The 26,467-nt window shown below is 33.6% G+C and overlaps 1 protein-coding gene across 3 annotated transcripts in view; it reads right to left on the reverse strand.

The window, feature by feature from the left end:
- The window catches only part of TASP1 (taspase 1), a 238,758-nt gene that overhangs the window by 206,684 nt on the left and 5,607 nt on the right, over positions 1 to 26,467 (reverse strand). For all 3 annotated transcript variants that reach the window (XM_011370299.2, XM_023537442.1, XM_023537439.1), the window contains exons 2-4: positions 23,070 to 23,282; positions 19,956 to 20,023; positions 18,154 to 18,222 (exon numbers count right to left, since the gene is read on the reverse strand). In XM_011370299.2, coding sequence (XP_011368601.1) covers positions 18,154 to 18,222; positions 19,956 to 20,023; positions 23,070 to 23,208 — 276 coding nt within the window. In that variant the 5' untranslated portion in view covers positions 23,209 to 23,282. The remainder of the gene's footprint in view (positions 1 to 18,153; positions 18,223 to 19,955; positions 20,024 to 23,069; positions 23,283 to 26,467) is intronic.

The raw sequence follows: 26,467 nt of genomic DNA on the forward strand, positions 1-26,467 counted from the left end.
GTATAAGAGAAAGTAAAGATGAGCATTTGGTCAAGGAAACATAAACTGACACATTCACATATTGTATGAATAGGAAAGAAATAAATCAGAGCGATCAAACTAGATGTTGTTTTTTAGTGTAGGCTTGAAATATTAACCATCTGGCGTGGAATGATAGTAAGAATTAAAAAGATGAAGAAAGAGAGAGGAAAGAATCAGAGTTCAAATTTCAGAGACAAATAAGCTCTACAAAATTCATTCAACATAATATCCAATTAGAAATCACAAACTGAAAAAACGAAGTTATTCTGAAAACGACTCCTGCCTGATGGTTTAAATTTCACATTTTAAAAATACATAGGGAAATTGTATATAAGAAAATTAAAAGATATCTTAGAAGCAATTTTTTTCAAAAATGTTTCTCCTACTTCAAAATATATTTGTAACTTCAAAAGTATGTCTACTGAACTTCTGTTTCTATCTATGAAGTCAAAATCCTAACTAGAAAATCAGACAAAATATATGAAACAGACAGACTTCATTCAGTAGCCAGCACAGGACTCTGATCCTGAGAGACACAAATCAGGTGCCTCAACTTAATTCCTAGAGCTACTTTCCAGGCCATAGCACAGGGAAGAGGAACCCAAAAAAGAGCCAAATTTTCTCCAGAGTTAAGGAAACAAAGTTATGAGTTCAAGGAGGTCGGAAAGGCCTGAATATGCAGTATAGGGCCCAAAGAAGACAGTTACAGAGAGAGCTCCTGAGACCGATAGGGACCCTGAGTCTTTAAATAAGCATTATACTTACTTGTAAGGAAAGTATGAAGGCCAAATAAGACCCTCTGGAAAAATCTGGTAAGCTGAACAATTTCTGGAACTCACACAGAGGTGAGAATAGGCCATGTTCCCATCCGCCACAGTGACGATGTCAGGAAAATCTTAGGAGGTAGAGCCTAAAGAGTTGGGTCAAATTAGCCCTAGAAAGAAGGCTACTCTAGATCTGCACTAACAGATTTTAAAATTAGCCTCAAAAGGATCACACTGATTTAAACTAAGTGTCCCAGGACGAAGTCCTACAATATTTGAAGAAATGCTACAATATCCAACTCCAAAAATATAAGATTCACATTTAGTTTAAAATCAAAGATGACCAGACATGCAAATAAGCAGAAAAATATTGCCCATAATCAAACAAAATGATTAAACAATAAAAATTAACCCAGAAACAACACAGATTTAGTTAACAATTCTAACATTAGCTAACAATGTTAAACTTGCTTTCGTAAGTATAAAAAAACATGAAGATCAGGAGGAAAGAAAAAGAAGCTATAAAAAAATAAATTGAACTTCTAGAGATGAAAAATGTTAACAATCTAAGATGAAAAACACTTTAGAACAAAAAAATAGATTTTTACATTAGGTAAAAACAAAGAAATTCTGAATGAAGTATGGACTCTAATAATAATGTCAATATAGGTTTAATAATTGTAAAAAGTGCACCATACTAACATAAGATGCTAATAATAGGGGAAATCAGGTGTTGGGTATGTGTGACTACTCTATACTATCTTCTCAATTTTTCTGTAAATCTAAAACTGTTCTAAAATAAAAAGTTTATTTAAAAAAATCAAGTCACAGCTTGGGAGAAAAATTTTACAAAACATAAAGGTAAAGGACTTGTATCTAGAATATATTTTAAAAATCCATACAATTCGGTAAGATAAACAATCCAGTTTTTAATGGGCAATTTTATGTACAGATTGTAAGTAACACATGAAAAGATGCATAACATTAGTCATTAGGGAAATGTAAATTAAAACCACAAGATACCACCACATAACCACTAAAATTGCTAAAATCATAAGTCCAACAATTTTACTCCTAAGTATTTATCAAAAAAAAAAAAAAAAAAGAAAGCTTGTATCAACAAAAAGACTTGTATTCAAATGTTCAGATCAGCTTTAATCAGAACAGCCAAAAGTTGGAAAAAATTCAAATGCCCATTAACTGGTAAATGGATGAACAAATTGTGATATATCAATACAATGAAACACTACTTGGCAATAAGGGGAACAAATTCCTAATATACCCAACAATGTGGATCAATCTCAAAATGATTACGCTAAGTGAAAGAAGCCAGGCACAAAAGACCACATACTGTATGATTCTATTTATACCAAATTCTAGAAAAGGCCAAATTATGATAGAAAGCAGAGTGGTTGCCAGGGACCACTGAGAGGAAGAAATCAACTGCAGATAGGCACATGAGGGAATTAAGGGGGTGATGGAAATGTTATATATATTGTGATTGTATTGGTGGTTACATGATTGTATACATTTGTCAAAGCTTAGCAAACTGTACACTTAAAATTGATGTTTTGTTGAATATAAAACTTCAATAAAGCTAACAAAAAAGTATACCTATCACTTGATATAAACTGATCACCCTATATATTAAATTTACTTTTATAAATAATATACATCATAAGCTTTTCAAATGCTCGTTTATTATTGATTTTCTGACCTAAATCATGTTATACAGCTAGTAATCATTATGTCCAATCAGTAACCAGCAGTCCTTTAAAAATCTGTCAGACCGTTACTCCCTTGTCATAAACCTAAAATTGTTTCCCATCACACTCAGAATAAAATCCAAAGTGCTATTTCCAAGGTTTACAAGGCCCTACATGATCTGGCCCCTCCCTCCCACTCCCAACTCATTTCCTCCACTTTCCCTGTCCTTTACTATGCACCAGCTACACTGACTTCTTTGTAATTAATTCCCTGAACACACCAAGAACACGCCCACCTCAGGACCTTTACTTTTGTTTGATCACTCCTTTGAAATGCTGAGTTTGGTGATTCTAGTAGGAGAGTCAATAAATACAGACTGTGTTTTGTATATAGAAACACACATGTACATGTATATATAAATAGCTGCTGTCTCATGTGGATAAGTATTACAAAGAAGAATGAAATGGGATAAGAAGGGACAATGGGGTACTTTTCCCTATAACCAAAAACTCCCTTCCCGGACATCTCCCTATAGCTTTCTCCCCCATTTCACTGATGTCTCTGCTTCAATGACATCTTTTCAAAGGTTTCTCCCTTTAGCATTTCCCCAAACATATTGTTTTCTCTTACTATTTTATTCTTTTTATGGCACTTTTTACCGTGTGACATTGTATGTAATTTTGTCTAATTCTCCCCCAAAAATGTAAACTCTACAAGTTTAGGTACTTGGCACATAGTAGATACCCAATAAATATTTGCGCAATGAATGGCAGTTAATTACAAATAGATATAACTAGAATAATTGATCATTGTGAACAAGAATCCCTTAAGGAAACTGATACTGATTATAGATTCTTGCAGGCTACTCTTATAAGAAATGCCAGGGAAAATGTAGTAGAGTGTTAATAATCCAATCTTTTTCACAATTAAAACAAGAGAAATGAAATAAATTCAAGCAATAGTATTTTCAGTTTCTAAAAGATGAAATTTTAAAGGCAAAATGTTTTTTAAACTTATTCATACCTCTCAGTAAACAAAGCTTTTAAAAAAATAAAATCACTTTGACTGCTTAACCCAACAAAGAGAGGGCAGGAAGGCCAAGAGGGAAACAACCCCAACATGACACAGAAACCTTTTCCTATTAATGAAATTTGGAAACACCAAGCCGAGGCAAAGATCTTCAAAGCATTACTCCTTCACTATAAACCACAACCTGTATTACCCATTTAATGTCTTTTGCTGAAAGTATAAAATAAAATAAGAACTGTTTGCAAGGCTATGGGGTACAATGTACCTCTGGGGCTGGGGTACAGATCTATTATAAGACCTCTATTAACAGCTCTTACAGATGCAAACAATTTAGTTTTCAAATGTACAAAAACGAGACTGGCACATAAAATCATTTTTATGTAAAATGATTTATATTCGTCCAATTTCCAATCTTCCTTTAAGGAGAAGTTAGACATACACAGGAAATTACTAATATGTTAGTATTCATATTGTTATTTAAGTGCAAATTCAACAAACACGTCATTAGATGAATGAAATATAAAACTTTGTGATAATAGTTTCTTATTCAAAATTAAGTAAGCTAAAACATCAAAATGAAATTACTGCCTTCATTAAGAAGCGGGTAGCTTTATTAATGTAAAGCTTACATTTCTTTATTAATGTAAAGAAAAAATCAAACAACTTTTGAAACAAACTATTTCAAATATTTAAGTATTTAAAATAGAGAATAAAAACAGGATATATACTCCATTCTTGTTAGCCTTTTTCAAACTAACGCTGGTAAAATTTATGCAATATACCTATCTTATCTGATACTATCCTTGAAACTACAGATTATTTGGTATTTCATTATCAATTCTCATTATTTACAGGATGAATGAAGACCAATGAAAATGCATTACCAAAAAATCATTTAGGGATTTTGTTGTTTAGTAGCAAACTAAGCTCAAATTTTCAAGAACTGGACTGTTGAAAGATATCCAATTTAGATTCCTCTGTGGTGTTATAGGTTAAGATTCATTAATTCAAAATATTTATTGGATGCCTATGTGCCAGGCAAGTCTTTTCTGTAAAGAGCCAGTTATATTATACAGTTCAGGCTTTGCAGGCCACACAGAAAATTCTACAGCTACTCAGTTCTACCTTTCTAGTGTGAAAGCAGCCAGAGAAAATATACAAATGAATGATCATGGCTATGTTCCAGTAAAACTTCATTTATAAACACTGAAATCTGAGTTTCATATAATTTTCTGGTGGCATGAAATGTTATTCTTCTTTTGACTTTTTCAACTATTTAAAAAAGCAAAAACCATTCTTAGTTTGCAGCCCATTCAAAAACAAATGGCAGTCCAGATTTGGCTTTTAAACCATAGTTTATTAATCAACCTAAACTACAGGGATAGAGCAGTAAAAAAAAACAAACAAACAAATAGAAAATAACCTTGCCCACATGGAGTCTCAATTCTAGCTAAGGGAGACAAACAATAAGAAATTAAATAAATCCGATGGTATATTAAGATAGCAGTAAATGTGCTGGAGAAAAATGAAACAGTACAGGAAACAGGAACAAGTATTGGACATGGTCAAAGGGCCTTAAGAGGGATAACAAGAAGATCACAGGGGAAGTTATACTTTATTTTTCCTTTTAAGTGTTTATTTTGACATAATTTCAGAAATACAGAGAAATACAAGAGTAATATGGTATCCAGAATGTATGAAGAACTCCTACAACTTTCATTATCAAAAAAAAACAATTAAAAAAAAAATGGATGAAAGGCTTGAATAGACTTCAATAGACATTTCTCTGAAAAAGGTATACAAGTGGTCAACAAAGACATGAAGAGATGTTCAACATCATTAGAATGAAAATCTCAACCACGATGAGATATTATTCACACCTATGAGGATGGCTATAATCACAAAAACAAAAAATAACAAGTGCTGACAAGAATATGGAGAAATTGTACCCCCTGTAAACTGCGAAAACATAAAATGTTTCAGCTGCTGTGAAACGTTTCGTTGTTTCACAAAAAGTTAAATGCAGAATAATTATATGACCCAGCAATTTATACTCAAATACTTGAACAGGAATGTTCACAGCAACACTATTCTCAATAGCAAAAAAAGTGAAAACAACTCAAATGTCCATCAATGGATGAAAGGATAAACAAATGTGGTTCATACGTGAATAATGTTGAATAATATTCTACAAAAAGGAATAAGTACTGATCCACGTACAATGTGAATGAACCTTGAAAACATCATGCTAACCGAAAGAGGCCCGACACAAAAGGGCACATTTGTATGATTTCATTTACATGAATTCTCCAGGTAAATTCATAGAAATAAAGCAGATTGGTGATCGCCAGGGTTGCAGGAGAGAATGGAGAGCGACTGCTTAATGGGTACGAGTTCCCTTTGGAGAGATAAAAATGTTTAGGACCAAGACAGAAGTGGTGGTAGCAAAGCATTGTTTAAATACCACTGAACTATTTACTTTGAAATGATTAATTTTGTGTTCTATGAATTTCACCCCAATTAATAAATTAAAAAAAGGCAGACACAAACAATTACATGCCACATGACTCCATTTCAAAGAGGCTTTACTCTAGAGTGACTGGAAGGAGGGATGAGGGATCTTCTAGCGCAGAGGTCCCCAATCTTTTTGACACAAGGGACGGGTGCTCCTATGAGAACTTAATGCCTGATGATCTGAGGTGGAGCTGAGATGATTACGCTAAGGTTGGGGAGCAGCTGCAAACACAGATGGTTTGCTTTGCTCACCTCCTGCTGTGTGGCCCAGTTTCTAACGGGCCAGGGACCGGTACCAGTCCACAACCTGGGGATTGGAGATCCCTGTTCTAGAGGGCTACAAATGTTCTGTTACCTGAACTGGGTGCTGGTTGCATACAGATATGTTCACTCTGAAAAATTCAAAAAGCTGTCCCTTTACCAAAAAACAATAAACGTAAATACTTTTCTATATGTATACTACACTTAAAAAGTTTTGACTCTATAATGTAAAATTTTGAAAATAAAAGATTAACTGCAAATTTTTTTTTAAAACTGTTACCACAGTAGGGTAAAAGATCCAAGGGATCTCTCTCCATATTATTTCTTACAATTGCATGTGAATCTACAATTATATAAAAAGTTTTTTTAAAATATTAGAAATAAAATTTTCTAGATTCCCATTTCCAAAAATTATGAGTTAGAGCATGTGAGGGGAAGATAGGGAATCTTCATTTTTTTTTTAAACAAGCTACTGCAAGTGATTCTGATCCAGCTGGATGATATAGCTTACCTTGAGAAACTCCAACCTAAATAAACTCCATAAGCTGTTTAACTTTACTTTGTCCACAAACCCTATTCTTGAGGAGTCTTGTAAAGGCATTTATCAGCAACAGCACAGAGGTGGAGAGTAAGAAAGCACAAATAAGCCGTGAAAAGGTACAAATGTTAACCACTCTCATAAGCCAGGATTCAACTGCTATTGGAGAAAAATTGGATGAATTAGAAAAACATTAATAAAATGTGAGAGAATCACTGGTCAAAGGACATACAAAGTTTCCAGGTAATCATCAAAGATGCAGCCACAAATATTACACGCAAATCAACGACTTTTTCTTAGTTATGTTTTCCATTAAGAAGTAGTGGAATCAAGATAAATGATTTTAGAAGCTAAACGTATTTTAGGAGATTAGCGAGACAATGTTTGGAAATCGGTACAATATGGTCATCTCTGGTACATTAACCACCACAAACACTGCAAATAATATTCTACTTCTGGTACTACAAGTAAATAAAAGAACAATTTGGTTTAGTCTTAGTTGACTAAGACTGCATTAGCTCCAGGTAAAACTCTTTGGAGCGATATTCTTTGGTTCTGGTTCAAATTGCTTCAATGGGAAGTTTTCTGAAAAGCCTTCGGTTTGATTTGAAGTGCATTTTTATGATAATTAGTTAATACTTAAGTCCAATTCCAATTTTAAAAAATTAAATCAAACCCATTCCAGTTTTACTCTTACTTTTGGTAGAAATCCCTGTTGCCATAATTTGCAACCTTTAGAGCATTAAGGACAAGTAAACTGTCGATTCATTTTCTCAGCCCTTCCAACAAGACAAAAGTGGCATCTCTGTCCAAGCCTTATTTTCAGCTGTGCCTTGAACTGAAATATAGTCTTAGTTACATAGCCTCTTATACTTAAAGGAGCAGCTATCACTCAGCCCTGGCAGACTGCTGCCCTAAAAGAACATACGCTCCAAGTGGCCAGATCTCATTTTTTCTTCCAAAGAAGTTAGAAATTCAGATTTTTATAAGTCTCTCTATTTTTAAATATTGGCAACAATTCCAATTTTTAAGAATTTGTCTATGGGCCATTCAACACACATCTGTGAACTGTCTCTTCTGCAACCTCTGGCCTACATCACTTTGTAAGGGTTAATAAGGTCTCAGACTTCTCCAGATGCAAAATCTAAGCTTTGGCATGCCTTCGGTTTTCCACACAATACAGATTTCATTTGTGGTAAATGTCAGTCCTAACAACAAATCATGATTTTATTCTCATGCTTAGCTGAATATTTAAAATATTGAATATTCTTACCTTTTGCTACTTAAAGAAAAAACATGATGATAAATATAGAAGCCATTTAACTTGGTACAATCTAACTACAATCTAACTACCATGTGTCAATACACCTTTACTAAGAGCCAGGCTGGTGATCAGAAATGCTATATATCTTCTGATTAGGACAATTAGAATTTATAATACTTTTTTGCTTCTTCAAAATAAGTCAGAAGAGCTTTTTACCCAGAATAAACAAGAAGAATGATGAAATATCATGATATTTTCTCAAGAAATATCTTGATCACCATTAGTATAGAAAACTTCACCTATAACTTTATGCAATGGTGAATTGCCAAAATCAAGATGTGAAGAGAAAAGGTGGTATTCTCTTTGGAGCTAGTAGTTTGGAGTAAAATAAAATAAAATATATAAAAAATAAATTAAAAACGCCCCACATACAAAACTTACAGTTAGATGAGAGAGGGAATATAAATGCTCAAGTAACATGAAAAAAATGGCAAAGAGATAATCAGGTAAAATAATTAAAGGATAATGAGAATCTATATAAATTAGATACCAGAATCCAAATAGTTTTTACAAACACTGGCTCTTATGTTCTCAATGTGAACTTTAGTAATTTCAAGATCAAGGCAATAGGCACATGAAATTAAACAAGTATTAAATTTTGAAGAAATTATGGCATTCAGATGGACAATATTTACAGGAAGAAAAACTTTGGGGTACGCAAAGAAACAGTAACAAGGTAACCAACTCAGAAATCCACTCAAGTACCCCGCCTATGAACATCACAATGAGCTTATCCAGGCCTTGCCCTTCCATCTTCCCCGACCCCTAACTTGCCCATTAGTCATTTCTCTGCACTTCTCATGATACAGGAGATAGGCTTATAGGGTTTAAATTTACCAATCATACTGCCTTTTGTCCGGTTCTGAAAAAATCCTCAATAAAAAGAAAGTAAAACTGCTGTAAAAATTTTTTACCCATTAGTAAATTTTATTTGACTATGTTAACCTCGTTCTCATGACTAATTGGAGAATATGAACAAAAATAGAGATCTGCAACATGAACATCACAATTCCTCCTAATGTTTGATACAATGTTGACTTAAAAAGCAGAATTTTCACAACTGGAGCTAACCGGAAGTCATGGTATCTATTGTCATGGGACTTCAGAAAACAATGTCAGAAAGAAGCTAGACAGATCATCCAATTTTAATATCCCGTTTATAAGCAGTTGTTAACTACACCTTACAAGATCTCCAGGGAAAGTTCTATCATGCGATATGAGCATGTCATATCCAAAAATACAAGAAACGTGCAGCTCCCACAGAGCAGAGAGTGATTTATCATTATAAACATTCTTAGTTAATGCTGTATTCAGAAACCAGTAGACATCTGCAAATTCATTTTCAAGTAACTTAAAAACCAGAAAACTTTTTCTTCCACGTATCGAAAACAAAAGGTATATGAGATTATTTCTGTAGTGATGCTGCCTATTCTTAGTCATTCTCTACAACATGGTCGTGAAAGAATATCTGCACCCAAATACTAACCAATTATAAACAAGACATGCTTTACTGAAATACATATTATTGTTTATGTGTTTTTAGCCAATTAATATTAATAAAGAATGAAAAGTTAAAGAATTAATGAACTTTAACCAATAAGTTTCAGCAGAATTTGCTGGAAAACATTTTTATTAGGCCCACATGAAGTATCTTTCATTCATTAATACAGAACCGCAGGGCATACTTAGACATCAGAGGCTCAATTATCTAAAAAGAGTTCTAGGGAAGCAAAAAACTTTCCATTTTCATTCTGTAACTGCTTCTTAATGATAGAAAGTATTCTTTCTTTTTTGGCATTCTCTCTTTTCTCTCTACCTCAGGACATATTTACAGATGCACTGGCTGCTTTACAGACATGCTAAAAGTTCTTGCTGTGGTTGATCAAAGTTGGAATGCCTGAGGAAATTACTCAACTTAGACAGTCCAGAATTACATCTAGCCAAATCGTTACAGTGCTCTACTTTAAACATGTGTTAAAGTAATAGTTTAGCTATCCTGGAAGTAAGTTGAGAGAACATTTGTTTGCATCACACTTTGTGAACACTTGAGTCAAATACAGTATACTGAATACCTAGTTTTAGTATCTGTGACAGTTTATTTTTTAACTGTTCAATTACACAAAAGAAAACATACTTTATGTTTAAAAAAAAAACCTCACACACAACAGCGTATGTATTAGGAACTAAGACTTTTTATGATCTTCTTGAAGCATCCAAACTCTTCTGGAAATGTCAGAATAAATGCAACAAATGTTGATATTTGTTCCTTAGAGCATTTGTTGATCTGATATATAATAATCTGTCAAAAAATGGAACCATATTTTTCTCAAATTTATTATTTAAAACACTTTACTAAAAAAACCCTGCACATCTGTCCTGAACTCCTTTCTGTTATTAATCTGACTAATTTGCAAATAAACATATAATTAAGCAGAAAAATGACATCACAGCAGTTTATTTTCATGGTTTTTTTTTTAATTGAAAGCCCCGGAATTGCAGTACAAAGAGTTACTTGTCAAATATAACACAAATCTCTAAAATAAAATATTGGCTTCAACAGACCTGCACATCTGAAACAGTTTTAAATTTTATTTTAGTTGGATTCTTTACCATGTCCGAGAAAAGGTTAGCACACACAGTACCTGAAATTGTCCTTTCCACATGAGCTACAATAGAAAAGACAAATGTAGCTGTTTCTCTAGTAAAGCCATGTTTGGCACCAATTTATACTTCCCTTCAACCTTAATAATTATATCTTTTAACCATGTTGACAATAATATGAAAATATCACTCAAAAAAAAAAAATACTAACCGACCAGGGAATTATAATAACTAAAACCATTCTTCTATCACATGTGAGGTGAGGACATGGTTAAAATTGGATGGGGAGAGGTATTACTAACTTATAAGTAGTAACTTCTATGTTTTTTTTATTATTATTAAAAAGACTTCCAACCCACTAGAAAATGTTAACATCTGCACATACTCCAAAAGAGGAAAACATAAGTTCTTCACTCTGGATATTCTGAGAAGCCTAGTAGGTGTGATAGTGTTGACACCCTATATTACAGTATAGGCATGTCATGAATTGTCAGTTAACGGGTATACCATGCAGGAGGCTGGACCCTGAGTGAAACTGCCTGCCAGTGAAAACTCCTTGGCAGTGGGAATGGCCAAAGAACTTTTGTCAACTGGGATGCCTAGGATTCAATTTTAAGTTGTTTGCTCTGCTATAGTGAGATGCAATCCTTTGTTAGTCTAACACTTAGGTAAAGCCTGCTACCCACATAAAAATATGATAGAGAGTGAATGAAAAAAAATTAAGCCCTGTTTTGTTCTGCTTTGGAGCAGGATTTAGGACATGATCTTGATGGGAGTCCTAAAAATTATGTAACTTAAGTTTCTTCCTCACTCCTTTCTCGATTCTGAATAGAGGTCTGGGTTTGAGAGATGGGCAAAAACTTAAAAATCAAAAAGAGTCTTTCAGATTGACCTTCATGGTATCAGTCTATAATTTTGCTGAACACAGAAAACTCTTCTTAGCCTAGTTCCTCCATTATCAAAAGCAAAAAAAAAAAAATCAAAAAACAGTAGATATTAGATTATAAAATTGATGCCCCCATGATATAGATCCAAACACATATACACACACACACACGATTCAATAGTCACACTATAAATCTAAGAGCCAATGAATCTATTATCTTTATTAATATAGGACAAGAAGACATTTTACACTCAATTCAAAATTACACTCAATCTAAATTGCTTCCACATAGCTAAAACACAGAATTAACACCAACTCCACCACACTACCAAATGTAGCTTAAGTCGACTAAAACTGAATTCCAAAATGTAATATCTTCTCAGAGAATAACAACTTCCAGAGCAAAATAAGGGCTCATATACAAAGCTATGTGCTCTTCAGGAACTGCTAAGTCTGATCTTAGACCAAATCTTCTAACAGATTCAGCCAAGATGAATACATCTATCTGATAAGGTCCACACAGCTCAATAAATGGCTAGAAAAGAGTGAAAATTTTTTCATGTTCCCATCAGTACAAGGTAAAACATAACATGCTCTATATTTAAGTGTTTCGACTTGTTCAAAAACTAGCACACAGTTTTGATGCAGTGTAAAATTAATCTAGAATGTAATAATTCAGTTTTAGCCTAAAAAAACTGAGAGGAAAAAAATCACTGCTTTTTCACTAAGGAGGTACTGAGGGCATGTTTAATTTCTAGAGTCTCAGAAAAAGAACAGATGTACCTAATGTGTAAACACAATCAGTAAGTTACAAGTTGCCCCTTAGTACTAAAGGCAAGCATCAGCATCAGTACTCAAAAAAGTGTTTTAAAAAGAATGTAACTTACTTTTACTGTCCCAGGCTAACTGGGCTCTGTCTGGTGCTTCTTTGTCTGCACATGGCCACCCACAGCCTGTCTTCTAATTAAATCAATGCTCTAGCAGCAGAACAAGCAAACAAGTTGCCTCCCGTCTGCGTACAGCTCTTCAGGACACATTTCCCTTGGTCAGAAGGTGGAAATTCTTGGGAGAGGTGATTTTCTCTGCCTCTTCACAAGAAGAACATGGATACTTGGCTGGATGCAACTCCATGAAGTGTAACTGTGTGTGTACACCTCAAAAAATAAAACAAACAAAAAAAAAATGCAGAGAAACATAAAGACTCTATAAACAGCTAGAATACACAGAAATACTGAAGCACCACTGGAAACACTGCTAAACAGACAGGCAAAATAGGGGCATTGACTAAAATAATGATACAAGTTGAAAAAAAAAGTAAAAAGAGTATCTAAAGTCACATCTCAAACTTCATGCAATGAAAATATTTGAAGTACTGCAAAGGAAAAAAGGTAAAATGCCTTGCTTCACATATATAAAAACAAGACCTCCCCCCTCAGTATAGAGAATAAAAGATATTATCAATGGTAAAAAAAAAAAAAAAAGAGACTTTCAAAGGTAGTAGATCTAAAATTAGACTCATCAGTCACATTATGGTTAATGGGCACTTGTGTATATGTGAGCTAAATGCATCAAGCTGTCTTTCCAATGTGTTCTGCCTTATGGGGAAGGGTTAGGGGAGGAAACAAAGAACCACTGAAAGTTTAACCAGCTACCTTCTACTTAAAAAAAAAAAAAAAAAAAAAAAAAAACAATATGCAGGTGAATGGAGATGATTATTTAAGTCATTTCTTAACCTCCCAAATAAAGAGAAATGGCTGTAAAACAGATGTCCCTACTTTTTTGCAATAAAAACCAAACAATTAAGTGGAGTACAGAGCAGAGTGTGGTTAAGCATCTACTCACAAAGTAGCCCCACAAACGAACTTGCTATAGGTTAGCTAAGAGAAAGAGGTTTATTATCAGTCCTTCTCAACATTCTCTTCCAACCTAGATATGCCCATATGCCAGCAGCGAGCCACATCATCTCCATGACCACTAAGCATTTTAAGGACTAGCAGGCCTTAGGAGTTCTCTCCCTGCTAAGGCACACAAACAATTTCAGCCAAAAGTATATAGCCAAGGGAAGAGTTTTGGCTTAATCGTTTAGCTGCACAGAGGCCTGGGCTGTGGTCCACCAACACCTGACTACTCAAAAGTGATAACAGTCTGGAGATTCCTGCTTTATAGAAATGCATACAGAGTTGGCTCTGGTATAAGAGGACGCAGAGATACAGATAAATGTGTAATAATATTACATGTAATAATATAAATATAAAATAATGCAAATACCTACTTTTTTTTCTATCATACCCCAAACTATTATCCATCTGGATAAGAAGTTACTTCTTAAAGGAGTTTCCTAGAGTTTATAAGCAACCATTATATTGGATTACACAGAGATCCAAAGACCGTTTTTAGCAGACAGATATAAAAACGTGCCCAATAGAATCTGCTTTTTAAATGCTAAAGTATCTGGACAATAAACTAGTTTCAACCTTGAATTACCATCTCCCTGACCAGAGGGAGCCTTAAAGGATAAATCCAAGTCAACAAAAGAACAGCAGGATCCACTCAGAATAACAAAATATTAGTTCAACAAAGGAGACTGTGCAATTTGCCTTTCACTATATGAAATGTAAAAGCTATATCTATCATTATGTTTAATTCGCAGTATTCTACCTACCAAAATAACCCATTTTCAAAATGAATTAACCAAAATATTTCAAAGGCTACATCAAGATCTTCAAAATCTCAAACAGATTCATCAGTTTTCTCACAGAAGAATATAACCTCTCAAAAGTTTGTCATTTATATTTAATCTTTATTGCTTATTAGAACTTTTTAACCAGGCCTTAGTACTTTTTTAGAAAAAAAATTGATGTGCAAAGGGAGTTTCAGTATTTTATGAGTACTAGTACATTTTCTATCAGAATCTATGATACACTTTCTACTTTAGCAGTGAGTGGCTTCAAGACCCACCCAGAGCTATATCCAATTTCATCAAAGAAGAAATTCATATCAGAAGCTATATCATGTGAAATGTGCAAAATTATGGTCTGGAATTTCACTTTCACTACGTGAACCAAAATCTATTTCGAAAGCAGCCATGAAAGCAACTGTCTTCCAAATGCATACCCCTAGATATAAAGGTCAAATTGTTTCACAATATTTATCTTCTGTACTGTGAGTGAAATCAGAGTTGTACTATCCAATGGACAGAAGTCACTTTCCCAACAGTTATAAGGGTAATCTCAAAAAAGCTATAAATAGCTAAATGAAAGAATGGGATTGAATCGACTTAACAATAAATTATTAAAACATGATCCATAAACTGATCTTTCTATTTCCTTCCCCATATTTTATAGATAAACAAAATGCACTTTGGTGTCATATCATTTTCATTTCCACACTGCAAAAGACTTCTCCTATTGGGATGGCCACCTTCCCTCCCAAAACCCTAAAGAGAGAAGGTAGTTAATTTAATAGAAAGGAACTTATGCACTTGGCCCCATCTCCCTTATTTAAACAAAGGAAATACACCACTCTGCTGCCCAGAAGTGGTAGTCTCAGGAAAATACAACTCATCTGTACTGGTAGACTAGATAAATGAAACCAGATATGGTTAATCGGCTTCCAAGAAAAGGTCAACAACAATGTGCCCAGGGGTACTAAATAAGTATATAGGCCACCTAGACATACCATTTTTTATTATATGTCACATACATAAAAACTTTCTTTTCTTTCACCTTGTCTCTTCCTCCTCTCTGGCACTGAGTTGAGATCAGTGTACTTTTCATTTTTTGGGTAACTGCAAATTTTCATATTTTTCAAAATACAAGGCCCCTTATAGCCAATAAGGACTATTAAAACATTTCAGTCATTTAAATTCACAGTTAGTAAAGTGTTCAAGGATTCGAACTGATTTTCACTATCTGCCTAAGTAATAATGTAACAGGCAAGTTTTAAAAGTACAGTTTTGTTTTAGTCAAAAAGTATATTCCAAAGTCAAAGTGTGGTGATTGTCTATATGTAGTCAATAATTAGGACAAGACTGCATAGATCGAACTTGGTCCCTACTGAATAGACTGATCAAAACTAAATATAAGCAGTTGCTCTCAAATTAAACATAACAGGATAAATCAGACTCTCTGGGACATTCCAGTAGACTAAAAGGATCCGATATTTGCTTATATTTCTCAAAGTACAAAAAATATTAGAATCTGATTTCCAGATATATTTTGATTGACCCAAACTACTACAATACTTCTTCAACTGAACTCTTTATTTGAAAACCTCACCCTATTTAAAGGTGACAAATCACAATTATGCAAGGTGACTGAAACTGTAGAGGGCAGTATTAGCATGCCTGCCAACATAATTCTTAAGATTCAGGAAAATTCTTCCAGTTTGTGCAGCCTTAGCCTTTAAACTACTAATATATATTTCAAAGATTCCACACAAAAATAAATTTTTAAGGGTAATTCACGGAAATTCTTCCCTAAATTTAATAATTAAAGGGGGCAAAGTATACTAAACTCCTTCAGGCCAGTATTCTATGCTACCATTATCCACATAATAATCAAAAATAATAGAACACATTTGTTTAAAAGAAAAATCTTCATATCCACATTCTTAAAAAAAAAACAGGTCATCATTCAAAATTATAAAGTTCACTTAGTCATGTGAAATGCATTACTCCAAAATATATTCTAAATCATTGTTAAAGCATAAATAAGTAAACTTTTTAAAAGTAGGGTTGATACATCTCTGATGAAAAATATGAAATATTCAACATGATATTAGTTTTACTTAAGAAAATCAAAGTTATTCTAAAATGAAAAGAAAAAAGAAATCTTAACTTCACCCGATTTTGTATTAATTGTTGCCATTACAGAATATCCCCCAGCTATGCATTAACCTTCTTTCCCCAGACCCACACTAACTCCATGCACTGGTAATCTCAGGACATCATCTTCTGCATGCACAAAGAAGAGTAATTTACAATTAACAACTGAATTAAATTAGATTAAAACTTTCCCAGTGTGTGTTTTGAGTAAAGGTAAGATTTGGTGGTAAGCATACATCATTCTTTCTTACATCACTCTTCTCCTTTTATCCACAACATATAATTAACCTTTCTTTGACATTATAAAGTTTATCATTAATAGTTACCATAAATATTCACTTTATATATATCATTTCCAAAGCACCTAATAATAGTAATAATTGCTAACAGTTATGGGGTGTTTACTAGGTGCCTCACACTGTTCTAAGTGATTGCCATGTTAACTCAGTTTTCTTCACAACTCTAAAAAGTAGAAATTATTACTCCATATTATAAATGGGGAAACTGAGTCAAGCAGAGGCTGTGAGGTACCCAGAGACACATGGCTAATGATTGGTAGAGCTGGTATAAGATCTATCAGTCACAATAGGAGGGGACAACATATCCCTAAATTAGATGCCTCCGGGACCAAGACCAAACTACGACAGAACTGGAACTCACCATATATGTTCACCTTCCTTGACTATACTAGGACCAAGCTGAAAGTGTTAACAGGAGAGATTAAAATCTACAAAGAATGATCAAAAGTGCAACTCCACAATTAATTAAGAAAATATACAGGAAACATAGCTAGAACTTTTGGTAAACTCCTGGGCAATTTTCACAGGGAAGAGCAAGGCCAGGCATGATAGGGTAGGTGTCCTAATCTGAGAGCTTAAACATAAGGGCCACAGTCCAGTCAACTTGGTTAGATTTACTCTATTGCCTCCCCCCTCAAACTCATCTGTTTTACCTTCCTGTCTTATTTGATTCCCCAAGCTGTCTTCTCAATCAAAAAACTATTTGTTCACTATAATACTCTACACTGACTTACACAAATCTATCTTCTCTAAGTTTGAGCAGCAGAAGTCAGTCTTCTGAAGTCTTCAATATCCCCTGGACAAACTCATCTTCAAGGTTCCATATTAAGAGAAGTGAGAGACCCTCATTCTTGAATATGAAAGATTACAGCAAACTTGATCACCTCCCCACTAAATTCCTCAATGTCTCCAGTTAACTGGAGACCAACCGAAGAATCACATTGGACAAGACACACTTCACAGAACACAGCTTCAGGACATATACTGAACTGTTAAGTCAGTGAGGAAACTTTCTCTTCCACATTAGACACTTCTGAACAGTTGGAACTGTTTGTTTTCTAACATAAATTAATTTTGGAGGAAGTTAACTTCAGGAATTGTTGTACTGAAAATATGGAAGAAATATAAGGATCCAATCAACAGTAACTTTTATATTCATGTATTTCATAGAACAGGAGAAAAGGAAATTTTACCAATTTTTTTACATTACTCAGAGAAGTCTCCAATGAAAACAACCTAACAATATCACAGTTTCTTCACAACTTTGTTAATATTGTTGGGAAACACTGGTCATATAATTGACTAACAGTTTCACAACATTTAAGAATAATAAATGTAAACTCACAAATATTTTAAATAAACCATAAATAGAAAAAAGAAATACCTCAAGTTCCACCAGAGCTGCAGTCACTGCATCTGTGGCAAGAGCACCAGCCTGTAGCTTTTCAATTGCCTATGAAAACAAGGGGAGAGATTATTCATTGTAAAACCACAACTTCTCAAACAACCCAGAAACTTTCCAAAGGCTTAAAGAAGTATAGAAAACATTTAGAGTTAATAAAAATTGACCTCTAGTTCAATATCATATTTTGAGATATAAACAACTTAGATTTAAAACAAGCAAGTGTTTATATTTGGGGTAGTTTATGATATAGCTCACTTAATATTATTGAAATTTAAGACAATGAAAAAAATCTAGCCACTAAATGCAGAGTGCAAGGAATTTCGTAAGTGAAAGGGCTTTGTTCATCACAGGGCAACAGAGACAGCTATAGAAATTATATGAATTCAGCTTGGTTTAAATATCCTGACAATTCATATTTTATATAGATAACTGAATCTCAGACTAAGCCAATAATTTCTTTTCCCACTCTTACTACTCTCCCACACCTAACTATAAAAAACAGTGACTCCCAATCACAGAGGCGTTTCAGAATCCTTAGGTGGAAACATACATTTGACAAAATCATTTTTGACACTATAATGTATTTTGTGAGATAAACAAATAACATTCTTTTGTAATATAAACTACAGAGAGTAAAAGTGTATAAAATCAGCTTGTTTCTTGGGTATAAATTAAGACAGGAAAGAAAAAGAAGGAAGACTAATTTCTACATGAACTTTAAAGCTCCAATTTAGTCAATAAAAAGAAAGCCAAAAACAATACAAAATACAAAATTTTTAAGAAGTTCATTCATTGTATAAATTGAGGAAGCTGATTATATACTCCAAATGTATTAGGTTTCTAGGACTATAGTAGTTTTATAGAGTAAAACTTATTTCCTTTCAGATAATGAAGATTTCACACTTTGAAAAATAAGATAAAAATTATATAAGCTTAGAGAACTTTTAGCTTTATTATAAATGTTTTAAAAGCCCTATAACAAAATATTCTTATTTATTTATGAGATTTTATTCATAAGAAAAAGCTTGGCTCACTAAGAAAGTATAATATTTCTTTTAAATGGTATGTAAATATGAATCAAAAGAACTAAGAGAATCATATTTACTTGATATACAATATCCAATTCACATTCTATTTGCATAAAAAGTAATGGAAGGTTTGCCAACAAAAGTAAATAGTCGGGATCAAAATAAAAACAAATAATATTTCTTCTGAGTCCATCCTTGACTCCACATTAAATATTCAATAATTTAGCAAAATCTCAAAAACCAAAGAAGAAAAAAGCACAACTGAGTACAAGGGCAAAGCTAATTCAGGAATGACAATGAATGTCTATGATACAGTCTTCACATGATGAAAAACAGAAAGAAACTATACAGGATAAGCTCCCTAGTGAAAGCACCCATTTTCATTTGTTAGTATTTTTTTTTCTTCCCTTTACAGAAAGACATATTGGTCGTCTTTAAGCTGTTTTCCCTATGCCTTCTATAGAGCTCAATGCTTTTGCAAAAATTAAAAGATATATCACCATGTGCCCATAATTCCAAAAATACAGACTTTAATCTAGGAGAGAAAGGGAACAATCTATGCATGATTTGGAGAATAAAAAAGAAAAAGAAAACACAAAACAAACAAACAAATCTCACAAATATGAGCAAAAATATTTTATGTTCCAAACCAAAGATTACCTTATAAATCAAACCTTAAGTTTTTGAATTTCAAAGTAAAGCTCCTTTATGGTCAAAACAGAAATATTTCTATCATGCACATTCCTTTCATACCTTCTGACAGGCTCGTTTGCATACATGTTTATATTCCTTGGCTTTGGATTCAGAATGATAACCTGCACCTGTAGTGGAACAAACCAAGCAATTATTAATATGCACTAAAATATCAGAGATCTGGCTTATACTATATAAATAGATCATACAAACTGATGTTCTCCTAGTGAAAATAAAACTGCTGTCCTAACTGTAGGGAGTTTTAAAAATCTAATAGATTTCTTTCTCTACCATCAACCTTTTTAATACCATGCCTTATTTCCTTTTTCAAAAGCTATTTTCCTGGGAGAGGCGCTAGAACTAGCTCATGTCTCCAAATAAGTTTCACCAAGGTCAACTCCCTTCCCATTGAAAAACTTCTCTCCAAAGCCAGGAGTTCTTTGGTCCAGAGTTGATGATCCAGGCAGTACCAGGGAAAGAGTCCCTTCAAGTTCCTCTCTGTTGACCTTCAGCAAGCACCTGCCATTTGAGAATCCAGAATTTTTAAGAGTAACTTCAGAAAACTAAGTAGTTTCTAAATAACATTTGAAGTTGAGGGGTGTGGACATCCCATCTGTCCACAACCACCCCAATATTGACACTCCTACCCAAACCTTTAAATCCTCTTACCCCCTGAAATATAAGTTCAGAATGTCTCTGAAATCTCAGTGATGGTATATTTATGACTGCCTATTAGAAATTCTGTTGATCCCTATATCTCTTAATCAAACACCCAGCAACTTCCTCAAGAGAAGGGCTCTGAAATTTGTTTCCCTAAGATAATAGTTGCTTAGTTAAGGATTTGAGAATAATTTAAACAAGAAAGAAACCAAGAATCCTTAAACTACCGTAATAATCAGGCTCTAATCAAAGCTCTAAAACCTTTTCCCATCTTCTCTCCCTCCCCTACCCTTGCCCACAAGGCCCCATAGGGCTACAACATAAGGAAGGTTAAGAACTACATCTCTATGCCTAATGGCTACTCTGACACAAGGCTGAAGACTGACACAAACTTAACCCACCTTTCCTCAAGGCACAGAAAGACCTAGCCATGGTTAAGGGACCCAAGAGAGCAGAAAAGGTGCCCAAGCAACAGGAATCCATAATACACCCAAATTCTAATCCTGTTTCTCAGGAATACTTTATAGAACACGTGCCAATATTTTACAGGCCTCTCCTCATGGTCCTCTAATAGATGATCTCAGGTCTGTTGTCTTAGATCTCATGGCCCCAATTTTTCAGCAGTGTTTCCCAAAGCATGGGACACTATTGCCAAACAGATAACTTTAGCATACGGATGACAGCATTAACAGCATTAACATATAAATCCTCCTGCTCAAAATAGGGAAACAGTCTCAACGTTGCTAATTCCTCTATTTAACAAAGGAAAGGTAGGCTTAGGATCTAAGCCACTGACATGAAACAGGATCTAACTAAAATTTAATTACACCCATTTTGTTTGCATTGGTTTATTTTCTCTTCATGCAAGTGATAACGGAAATTCCATTTCGGTAAAGTTTTATCTTTAAAATTTTTAAGTAAAAAAAAGTGTTTAGATTCTCAACATTAGATAAACAGTATAGGTAGTATACAGAGCTGGGAAAAAATCAAGAATCTACTACTCAAATGTCTAAAATTTGGACAAATCTCCTCTAGTACTAAAAAAAGGCATTAAAATCTCTACACTGGATAAGAACTGAAATTTCATCCCTTAATTGTGCAAGATACATACTTCTGCATGATCAATCTGATCTTCTAATAAATTAGGAAGGAGGAGTAGTCACCCCTCATCCACACAATCCTGCCATAATCCTGATTTCCTTCAATTACTGCTGGCCCCAGCACCAACCTTCCCTAGGAGCCATTACCATCAAGTATGGCTGAGAAAGGATGGGTACCACCATGACAGTCATAGAAAGCAACACTTGCCAACTAATCAAATGCTCTATGTTGTTGCTTGTTATAAATGTCAGACCTTTCTTGTACAATTTTCAAATACTCATTCTGAATAAAATAACTCACTGGGAACTATGAAAGATGTACACTGGCCTATAAGTCTGAAGGCAGGATTTCTAGTCTCAGGGTTATTTCTAGAAATTTATCTCATTTCTTAGTACAATTATTTGGAAGGCAAGGAAATTGAACATTTCTTGTTTTTGGTTTTCTTTTGTTTTGTTTTTAGATCCTTCTGGATTAGATTCCATAAGATTTCCCAAGCTGTCCAGTCCAAATATAGCCAAAGATTAATGACCAAGCAGGACAACAGTTTGACAAGAAGAAATAATTCCACTCCTCACCCCATACCAAAACTAACCTTGCTCCCATCCTACCTTGCTCCCATCTTATCTGACTGGCTGAGGAAAGTTCAAAGGAGACCCAGCCATTCCTCTTCCTTCATGGAGGTCATGAATTTTAGAATCTGAATGCAGGCAAATAAAAATGACTAAATAAATAAATAAATAAAAGGCCTGCTGAGCAGATATGGGCAGAGGTGCATTGCTCTGAAACCCGAGACTCTTCATTGATGGGGGACCCAAGGGAACATCATGTTATCTGTCCTTGAGGTCTTCTGAAGAAGAAATTACAGGCTGATGTACTGCCAAGAGCACTAGATAGGGACTAAAGGGCTCATCTAAGGGTTTCTCCACCTGGTTCTAGCACAAACTAGCTGTGTGGCTGAAGCCACTCAATCTCTCTGGTTTTAAGGTTCCTCGTTTATAATATTAAGAAGCCAAACTTGTTCTATGACTGTGTAATTACACTCTAAAATGGCTATTGTCAAAAGGAGTCAATAAAATTTTTTTGGTGGCATTATTTTTAAAACTACAAACCAGAGTTTAAAAAATTACTTTGTCTGGTTTTAACACGACCTAAATACACCTATTTAGGATAAAAGTAAATAATAGGGGAGTAGAGTGAAGAAGACATAGGAAGGACAGTCATTTATAAGATCTTCCAAGTAGGAAATCAGGGAAGGCCCTCACTATGTCAAAGTCAATCTCTTTGGTTCCAACTCCTCTCCAGTAGTCTGTCTCCTCTAGAGATGAAGTTCAATTCTCAGTGTACTTCAAGGCAAGAAAAAAAAAAAAAAATCAACATCATTGTCATCTTCTGACTCACTCACTCAGAGCTTACCTGCATGTACCAACACAAAGCCCCCACGCTTCTCTTTATGATTTGTTTCCAACTCTTTGGCTGTAATTTTAACAGTTGAAACCTGAGATGATCTGGAAGGCAGCAATTCTCCAGAACTCATTCCCTTCTCCATGGTCATTCTCTGAGATTACCATCTTCTATTGGGAAAAGAGCATACTTCCATCCAAAAGTAATTGCAGGAAAGGAATTACCCTAAAGGAAAACAGAAAAAGATGGTATACATTCCTTTCCACTAACACAAACATAACTTATACAAATTAGTACAAAGATAACTATCAAAAAACCTAATTTTAAAGTTATTTAAATGAATAATACAAAGAATATAAAAAGGTTAGAATTTAAATCTCTGTCAAATGACAGTACTTGTTTGAAGACATATAAACAAAAGAACTGTTGTAAAAAGACTTCATAGTGAGTCCAAAAATATTTTATCTTTTATTTTACCTATATTGAAAAAAATCTCAATATAACTGAAATATCACTTTCTACTCCCTCCAAACCAAACACTAGTAATCTCTGGGACATTCTAGAATCATAGGCAGTGCTGGCAACATTACCAAACCTTGACATAATGCCTAAATTGCTTACTTTTTTTCTAGCTCTATTGAGATATAATTGACATACAATATTGTGTAAGTTTAAGGTGTACAACATGATGATTTGATACATGTATATACTAAAATGATCACAATAAGGTAAGTTAACACATCTATCACCTCAACATAATTACTATGTTTTGTGTGTGGTGAGAACATTTCAGATCTATAGATAGCTACTTATTTAAATAAATGAAGCAACATATAGATTCACACTGCTCTGAGAACCTCTTAAGAAAACAGTTTAATCCTCCACAGCTCAGTCGTAAAACACGAATGCTAACCAAATGATACGACTAAACCAAGAAATTAAAATAACACTTATGCAAAAAACTTGTTAATTTTCATGAAAGCATTATTTCTGAGGTCAACAGAAAATGATGAAATATAAAATTTAATAAAGTAAATTACAAGCAACTTATATGACAAAGTTTTTAATCTTTCTCATAAGCTTCCAGCAATCTTGGCTTAATAACAAAAATGATGGCAGAACACATTTCATATTAGGGAATAATGGATCATTTAAAAATTGACACAGAGATTTAAAGAAAATCTGAGTCAGGTAGTTGAAACTACTTAATCCATTTCCTGTTTACTCTGAGAATATTCACCAGTGGCGCTTGGAAGCTGAAGTTTACCCCCGGAGATAATTTGCTGATTATAGTCCTAACCTTAACTCAAGGTTTGCCATGAAATATCTCGCTTTCATTATTATTTTTGAATTGCTCCAGCATATCAATAGTCTTTGGAAACAAATGACATCGTTGTATTTATAGTATTCTATTTTTAGTAGTGGTATTTCCATTTACAAAATATAATAATTCTCAGTATTCCCATTTACAAAATATAATAATTCTCGATCGCTGAAAATGTCAAACCCTAGAAAATGTAACATTCCTATGCATGATGTTAAATTAACGCTGGACATGAGCTGCATTTTATTTTTCTAAACGGGAAAAGGGTTATAAACACCTAGATTCATACTATTATGTGAAAATCTGTACCTTATTCTAAATTGAGAGAAGTGGGGGTGAGGCACAAGTCTTTTTTTTCCAAAATAAAACATAAAGAGTGACTTAGCTGCCTAGTCCTAAAAAGCAGTGTTACTCAAAGAGCGGTCTGCATACCAGTGTTTGTTACCAGTGTACAAGAAATTATTATTTTATTAATATATTAATTGCTTTACATGCACATTTTCAATAAACATCGTGTATTGTTTTGTATTTCTTGTTTCTTCATGCTTCATTTATAATTATATTTTTGAAAAATTTTATGTTAAATCTAATAAAAATTTGAGCTTTTATTTTTATCTTTCATTCATAGTTCCATATTTCAGTTTTGTTTGGTTTGGTTTTGGTTTGCTTTGCTTTTTGATTTTGAATTTTGCATTTACAAAAGAAACGATCACCAACGAATTGAAAAATGTTTTTAATTGATCCTTTACACAAGAGATGATCTGAGAAGCACTGCAATATGGTATTTTAACTTCCTTTAATTCCTGGTTAGAAAGAGTTATATTTTTTATTATATAACATTAATTTAAAGGGCAAATAGTTTTAAATCAAATATATATGTGTATATGTTCTATTAAAATGTTTACATATATTCATAAACGCGGGGAAAATTTTTTTGATTACAAAGAGTACTGAGCTGATTAAATAAACAGTGAATTAAAATGTCTGTTTTCGTTTTTGTTTTGTGGTCGTGCCTGTCTTTCTAAGGATGGATTTTCTTCCAAAGATTTCACAAGGATCTACCTCAATTATCTTTATTAGACTTTGGTTATTTCTCTGAGATAGGTTATATTTATTCATGTGTCAGTTAAATTTAAATAACTATGGGTCATCTGTCAGGAAAGGTCATCATGTCTGACCCAGCCATGAAATGATCTTGGGCCCACTTAGTCCCCACAAAAATAGGCTTTAAGGAAAATTGAAAGCTTCAGTTAAAATGAAAACATATCCAAGCAATATTAAACTTCAAGCTACTCTGTCATAAGATGCATTTTTTTATTAAATAAAAAATTAGAACATATACATTTTATAATGAATAAAGTTTGATGTAACAGGCTTTTTAACATGAGATTTTAAAACACCACTTCTCAAGTTTGTCTGAAAAAAATAAAATGTAGAAGATGAATTAATATGCTACTTCTTGAGCAACCTACGCCATCCCTCAGAGACTATCTGAAATATATTTATTTTGCAAACCATGCCATCTCAACAAATTCCTCTAAAAACGTTAGCCCCAAAGTTTTGCTAGACTGGAAAAAGAATTCAAGTAAGCAGGCTATCCAATGTACAACTCTAGCCTGCAATTCACAGTGGTTACTGGAATATTTTTAACTGAATTAGAAATCAAGCAACTTCTCCAACATCAGTTTTTGTTTAACTCAAAACCCATTAATGGTCTGACCTATCTAATAAATAGTTCCAACAAGTGACTAAAAAAGACAAAAAAGAGCTAATGGGCAAATCCCAGTTCACAGAAAAAATTATGTAACCATTTAAACATATCAAAAGATGCTAAACCTCATTCAAAAGAAAGATGCAAAGTAAAACTACATCCAAATATCATTTTTTTAACTTTGACAAATATCAAAAAGTAAGATAACTACATTTTGAGGGTATAGAGACAACAGAAGTTCTCATACATTACTAGTAGCAGCATAAATTAACACAACTCAACAAGAGCAATTTGGCAAAATTGAACAAAATCACAGGTGCACACTGAAGGATTGTCTGTAATAGGAATGATATGAACCAACCACATGTCTTAATG

This window comes from Pteropus vampyrus, unplaced genomic scaffold (genome assembly GCF_000151845.1).
Source record: "Pteropus vampyrus isolate Shadow unplaced genomic scaffold, Pvam_2.0 Scaffold7, whole genome shotgun sequence".
Taxonomy (NCBI): Eukaryota; Metazoa; Chordata; class Mammalia; order Chiroptera; family Pteropodidae; genus Pteropus; species Pteropus vampyrus.